The 7,713-nt window shown below is 41.0% G+C and overlaps 1 protein-coding gene across 1 annotated transcript; it reads right to left on the reverse strand.

Annotated features, from left to right (window-relative positions):
- Nucleotides 1-1,724: 1,724 nt before the first annotated feature.
- Nucleotides 1,725-2,197, reverse strand: LOC129003430 (cyclin-dependent kinase inhibitor 1C-like). The gene is made up of 3 exons (XM_054431723.1): nt 2,077-2,197; nt 1,911-2,012; nt 1,725-1,846 (listed from the first exon to the last, which is right to left on the reverse strand). The coding sequence occupies exons 1-3, from the start codon at nt 2,195-2,197 to the stop codon at nt 1,725-1,727; spliced, it is 345 nt and encodes a 114-aa protein (XP_054287698.1).
- Nucleotides 2,198-7,713: the final 5,516 nt, after the last annotated feature.

Consider the following 7,713-nt stretch of genomic DNA (forward strand, 5'->3'; position numbering starts at 1 on the left):
GTGTCCCAGCAGCGTCAGCAAGGACTGCGATCATGCACTGCATAACCAGCAGAGCTCCTGTAACAGAGTTACTCTGTTAATGTAATACATCCTTCATCCTCCTCGTCAGCAGAAGGGACCAGCGCCTGGTGCAGGGACTGGGTCAGGACGAGGACCAGATGCCTCAGGTGTCCCAGCAGCGTCAGCAAGGACTGCGATCATGCACTGCATAACCAGCAGAGCTCCTGTAACAGAGTTACTCTGTTAATGTAATACATCCTTCATCCTCTTCGTCAGCAGAAGAGACAGCGGCTGGTGCAGGGACTGGGTCAGGACGAGGACCAGATGCCTCGGGTGTCCCAGCAGCGTCAGCAAGGACTGCGATCATACACTGCATAACCAGCAGAGCTCCTGTAATAGAGTTACTCTGTTAATGTAATACATCATTCATCCTCCTCGTCAGCAGAAGAGACAGCGCCTGGTGCAGGGACTGGGTCAGGACGAGGACCAGATGCCTCGGGTGTCCCAGCAGCGTCAGCAAGGACTGTGATCATGCACTGCATAACCAGCAGAGCTCCTGTAATAGTATTACTCTGTTAATGTAATACATCATTCATCCTCCTCGTCAGCAGAAGGGACAGCGCCTGGTGCAGGGACTGGGTCAGGACGAGGACCAGATGCCTCGGGTGTCCCAGCAGCGTCAGCAAGGACTGTGATCATGCACTGCATAACCAGCAGAGCTCCTATAATAGTGTTTCTCTGTTAATGTAATACATCATTCATCCTCCTCGTCAGCAGAAGGGACAGCGCCTGGTGCAGGGACTGGGTCAGGACGAGGACCAGATGCCTCGGGTGTCCCAGCAGCATCAGCAAGGACTGCGATCATACACTGCATAACCAGCAGAGCTCCTGTAATAGTATTACTCTGTTAATGTAATACATCATTCATCCTCCTCGTCAGCAGAAGAGACAGCGCCTGGTGCAGGGACTGGCTCAGGACGAGGACCAGATGTCTCGGGTGTCCCAGCAGCGTCAGCAAGGACTGCGATCATACACTGCATAACCAGCAGAGCTCCTATAATAGTGTTACTCTGTTAATGTAATACATCATTCATCCTCGTCGTCAGCAGAAGGGACAGCGCCTGGTGCAGGGACTGGGTCAGAACGAGGACCAGATGCCTCGGGTGTCCCAGCAGCATCAGCAAGGACTGCGATCATGCACTGCATAACCAGCAGAGCTCCTGTAATAGAGTTACTCTGTTAATGTAATATATCCTTCATCCTCCTCGTCAGCAGAAGAGACAGAGGCTGGTGCAGGGACTGGGTCAGGACGAGGACCAGATGCCTCGGGTGTCCCAGCAGCATCAGCAAGGACTGCGATCATGCACAGCATAACCAGCAGAGCTCCTGTAATAGAGTTACTCTGTTAATACATCCTTCATCCTCCTCGTCAGCAGAAGGGACAGCGGCTGGTGCAGGGACTGGGTCAGGACGAGGACCAGATGTCTCGGGTGTCCCAGCAGCGTCAGCAAGGACTGCGATCATACACTGCATAACCAACAGAGCTCCTGTAATAGAGTTACTCTGTTAATGTAATACATCCTTCATCCTCCTCGTAGGCAGAAGGGACAGAGGCTGGTGCAGGGACTGGCTCAGGACGAGGACCAGATGCCTCGGGTGTCCCAGCAGCGTCAGCAAGGACTGCGATCATGCACTGCATAACCAACAGAGCTCCTGTAATAGAGTTACTCTGTTAATGTAATACATCCTTCATCCTCCTCGTCTGCAGAAGGGACAGCTACTGGTGCAGGGACTGGCTCAGGACGAGGACCAGATGCCTCGGGTGTCCCAGCAGCGTCAGCAAGGACTGCGATCATGCACTGCATAACCAACAGAGCTCCTGTAATAGAGTTACTCTGTTAATGTAATACATCCTTCATCCTCCTCGTCTGCAGAAGGGACAGCTACTGGTGCAGGGACTGGCTCAGGACGAGGACCAGATGCCTCGGGTGTCCCAGCAGCATCAGCAAGGACTGCGATCATGCACTGCATAACCAACAGAGCTCCTGTAATAGAGTTACTCTGTTAATGTAATACATCCTTCATCCTCCTCGTCAGCAGAAGGGACAGAGGCTGGTGCAGGGACTGGCTCAGGACGAGGACCAGATGTCTCGGGTGTCCCAGCAGCATCAGCAAGGACTGCGATCATACACTGCATAACCAGCAGAGCTCCTGTAATAGAGTTACTCTGTTAATGTAATATATCCTTCATCCTCCTCGTACGCAGAAGGGACAGAGGCTGGTGCAGGAACTGGGTCAGAACGAGGACCAGATGCCTCGGGTGTCCCAGCAGCGTCAGCAAGGACTGCGATCATGCACTGCATAACCAGCAGAGCTCCTGTAATAGAGTTACTCTGTTAATGTAATATATCCTTCATCCTCCTCGTAGGCAGAAGGGACAGCGACTGGTGCAGGAACTGGCTCAGGACGAGGACCAGATGCCTCGGGTGTCCCAGCAGCATCAGCAAGGACTGCGATCATGCACTGCATAACCAGCAGAGCTCCTGTAATAGAGTTACTCTGTTAATGTAATATATCCTTCATCCTCCTCGTAGGCAGAAGGGACAGAGGCTGGTGCAGGAACTGGCTCAGGACGAGGACCAGATGCCTCAGGTGTCCCAGCAGCGTCAGCAAGGACTGCGATCATGCACTGCATAACCAGCAGAGCTCCTGTAATAGAGTTACTCTGTTAATGTAATATATCCTTCATCCTCCTCGTAGGCAGAAGGGACAGAGGCTGGTGCAGGAACTGGGTCAGAACGAGGACCAGATGCCTCGGGTGTCCCAGCAGCGTCAGCAAGGACTGCGATCATGCACTGCATAACCAGCAGAGCTCCTGTAATAGAGTTACTCTGTTAATGTAATATATCCTTCATCCTCCTCGTAGGCAGAAGGGACAGCGACTGGTGCAGGAACTGGCTCAGGACGAGGACCAGATGCCTCGGGTGTCCCAGCAGCATCAGCAAGGACTGCGATCACACACTGCATAACCAGCAGAGCTCCTATAATAGTGTTACTCTGTTAATGATAAATGCACGATGGTATGAGAACAAGTTCTGTGCCAGCCACAATGGATTCCCGACTTTGATCTAATTGTATAAATATTTGTCCATATAAATGTAATTTTTAATTCAGTATCCGAAAGTCAATCATGATGTCTTTTTCGCGATCACGAGGGATTTTTAAGATTTTACACTTGAGGCAGACGATGATGATGAATTTGTGATAGCAGGATATGCTATCAATTACGCCACTATAGAGGGATATAGTGATAATGTCTCCGCCATTGTGGTAGATTCAAAATTTCGACCATCATCGAGCGAAGATTTTGACTGTATCGGAATCGTCTATTATTGTCATCATGACATTATGATAAACTAGTTGTTCCAACCGTGCTTTGCGACGGGACAAAAATAGTAAAGAATGACGTGTGTCTTTAAATCTTCTTTGAAAAAAAATACCCCCGAATCAGCAAACCTGCAGAATAAGCGAATGTCCATTCGCCTGATTACATTTTCAATTATATACATATAATTAATTAACATTAGGTTTAACAAGTTCCTAGGTTTACTGTAACAGGGAGGATAATAAATTGTGTTAAAAAATTTAAATAGCTTAGTATAAAATAATAGTAGTTTACGCAACGATTGCGTTAAGTGAGTCTTTACGACACGAGTAGAAAATTTAAGGCACGAGCGTCGGCGAGTGCCTTAAAAACTTCTACGAGTGTCGTAAAGACTATTAACGCGAGTTGCGTACACTACTTTACCTACGACCGTTTTTTAATTACTATCAATCTGGATTTAATTACTAACAATCACTAATGATAACTTTTTAGAGAGGTTATGTTTTCGTGTATTGTCATTGCCACTGAAAGTGATGCAACGACTTGTTGTATAATCAGCTGATTTCCTGTAATTACGTGTTTGTTAAACTTCGTTAAATATTACATTGCTAGCAGCATTCTTACCATAAATAATATTGTATCAGGTACAATTCGGCAAATATTTAATTTATTTTTGGACTTCCACCAACTTAATTAAGAATACGCGAGTACATCAACAACATGAACGCGAGTTGTCAACATGAACAAGTCGGATCAACAATTAAATTGGTCAACTGATCAGCTGATCAGCTGATTAGTTGACGTTCGAAGCATTACAATTTTAATTCTTTTCTCTCAATACTTGAACCTCATTGGTCCGTTACCTGTGTGGATATGAGAAAACTATGCGGATATGAAATGAAACTATGCGGATATGAAAGTAAACAGCTGTAAAGTGAAACTTTTCAATTCTAAGAACTGGACTGAAATGGCTACTTTAAAAAACTGTCGTAGGTAAGTAAATTTGCCAAGTTTAATCAAAATACAATAGTTTACCTAAAGAATAACGTAGGAATTTTGGATAAGAATTCTTTGAATTTTCTCTGTAACCAATAACCGTACAAAAATACTTTAATATACAGTATTGAATCATTTGTTTTATGCTCTTTAAAAAGTCTAGAGAGAAATTGAGAACACTTTGTGTTTTGAGGGTCAAAAATGGAAATCCCCCATTTTTACCCCATAAAATCACCTATAAGACCCAGTTCCCATGGTCCGATCATGCAACTAAATATAAACAGAAAATCAAAACAAATTGAAGAAATTACAATCACATGTTTTATATACAGTGTGGGGTGAAAATAGAGAATCCTGTAACTTTGACATACAACTATACATTCCATCCCTATGTTAAAGCTGTCGCCACTGTTGATTAAATTTGTCGTAGTTGATGTGGGCCTCCAATAGATAAAGCAGAAGGGTTGAGTTCTAGGTCGGATTAAGATCTAAATGACTAATTTCTCTCGAATACAGGACTTTTTTTCCAAGTCAAACTTACTGTTATGACCCATTAACTTCGTCAGCAACAAAAGATAAGATAGAAAATATAATTTTAGATCCGCATGACTGGTTCACACAACTACATGTTTTTAATTAAAAAATTCGTCCATATGAATGGAATGTCTACTTCAATATCCAATATGCAATGCCCACATTACATATTTTTGGTCGAGTTTTCGACCACTGGACGGCCACTATAGTTCGGCCGCTTAGAAAGCGACCTCCTCCAGCATTGGTTTAGCATTAGCGCGCAGGTCGTTTTCTAAGCGGCCGAACTATAGTCAACATTAATATAAAATAAACCATGGTACCCTTTTTAAAATTATTTTTAACGACTAATGCATTTCGACTCTTGGGTGATTTATGAATTTATGAAAATATCAAAGAGCTGAGACAAATAAATAAAACCATTTGGCTTAACGGTTTTCAAAATTATATATTATTCCAAGACAAGATAAATTTAGTTAAAATAAAATTTAAACATATGATTGTATTTATTTTATTTTTTTACATTTTTCGATTTATTAATATTGAGACTTTGACCGTGATACAAGAGTCAAAATGCATTAGTCATTTACAATAATTAAAAAAGGGTACTCTGGTTTATTTTCTATTAATATTTTATACATATAAACATTTTAAAGAATAATGTTTTTGGCCTCGTAGACAACATTAGAATGTATCGACAACATCCTTTACGCAATTGGCTTCAAATCTACTACACAAGTGGTCAGATAAGTTATAGCTTTGAAGAAGTGTTTTATCATTCAGTTTGATTCAATTTAAAAAGATATTATAACTGAAACCAAATTTACTTACCTAACAATACAAGTGCGTGTTTAGTCTTCATGGTGAACTTGATAATATTAAATTACAGTGTTTATGGTAGAAAAGGAAAAATTTAACAATCTATTGATATCTCGTTGTTATCAGAAATCAAACAACAAACACGAGTTATAGCATGTACAAGACTTTTTATTGACACGAAATTTCCAAATAGGAAATGTGAAACACTCATGAGAATGACAAGTTTTCAAAATAAAAGTAATTTAAGTGGAGGATTATTGAATACTATTAGCTTGTGTTAGTTTCTAATCTGTATGAACTCTAAGGGACTGCAACGTATTTTATGTGAGTATATGTTCTTTATTCAATGTATTATTTTATTTTAACAGTGACCGCAACGTGTATATGTCTTGCAGGTATTTTTTATTAATATTATCGATTGTTTCATCACCGGAAACTTTTTGTGGATTTCACAGTTATTGGTGAGAGTGTTCACCCCGTTTAAAATTTAAAAAGCTTTGATTTGAACTAAAATTGATGGAGACAGCACGGAATAAACACAAAGTTTCGTTATTTTTAGGAGCTAAGTTTCAATATAAGTTATATGTATAAAACACTAGCTTACCCGTCGAGCGTTGCTCCGATTTCAAGAAAGTTGACCATTCCATATTGAATTTCTAGAGGTGTTTTACATTTTTAGAGCACCTTATTTTTGTTATTTTTAATAATACATGTATCCGTGCCTTGCAGCTCTTCTAGTTTACATTTAAGTTTTGTGGGTTTGTTCTTTGTTACCATGGAGACGAATCAATATTTACTTTTAAAACTCTCACCCCAGAACTTTGAAAGCCTGTGGGGCAGAGTCCTGGGTCAATATCGAAGCGGAAATAATATGTATCCTTGAAGCTCTAGCTTTATTTTTGTCCAATTTGAGCCACGTCGGTTCAGTAGTTTTTTAGTTTATCTCATACAAACACACACACAGACAGACACCACCTCTTCTTTATAATGGTATAGTTAGATTATTTTTCTTTTTTGCTAAACAGTACAACGTCATTTAGCTTCAAAAAATGTAATCAAGTTCTTTTTCGTAAACTATACTTTTCCCGTTTGGTGCGTAAATAAATAGATTATTTGGTTTTTCAACGTGAGAGCAAAGCCCACCATGGTGGAAGGTTTTCCTTCCACCATGAAGCCCACAAAGTTGTCCATGTGAGAAACATGGATTTGTTAAGTCTTAATCCACACACTTGCAGTGATTGTCCTTGATATTTGTTTATAGTTATCGCAAAAGTTAGACCCACAGGAAACTGAAACGTTAAGGAAACGTTTGAATTCAAATGGCATATCAATAGGCATCGTTAAAATAAGTGGCAAGAGAACTTCTCCCATTTAGAATCGTGGCTTCTATCTCATTGGTCATCAGTTTCTCCCATTGTCAGTTGTGTGTCATTTCATAATCGTGGAGGGTTGGTAATTCTCGTGAGAATGATGGATACGCCAACTTTTAATTTTAAAACGTGTGGTGGTACCTCTGGCAAATCAAGTGAATTCAAGAATTCACTTGCATAATTTACAGCTTAATCTTGATTCATCAACGTATCTATGGATACATTATGTTGTTTCAACGGGTTTCACCACCCACGAATACTAGAAAAATACCGGTATGGATCATAAACATAAACAAATGACGTTGTTGGCCCGAATCCTATACTAATAGCATTGAACATATGTTTTGGCAGTTCCATTTAAGCAATGTTAAATAATGTTTATTTTCGGGCCAAAAACGTCATTTGTTTATGATAAACGTCATGTTTATGATCCATACCGGTATTTTTCTAGTAATCGTGGGTTTACCCAGTCTTACTTATTTTTGAAATCAGTGACACGTTTTTTAACTAACCTACTACATGGTTGTATAGTTTAATTAACCAGCTGTTGTCTTAATTAATCTGCTCGAACGTAAATAAATATACTCTCCGTAAGAATAACATGGAAACTTT

This window comes from Macrosteles quadrilineatus, unplaced genomic scaffold (assembly GCF_028750875.1).
Source record: "Macrosteles quadrilineatus isolate MER2022 unplaced genomic scaffold, UCM_ALF_1.0 Scaffold_9__3_contigs__length_116548681, whole genome shotgun sequence".
In the NCBI taxonomy this organism is placed as follows: domain Eukaryota; kingdom Metazoa; phylum Arthropoda; class Insecta; order Hemiptera; family Cicadellidae; genus Macrosteles; species Macrosteles quadrilineatus.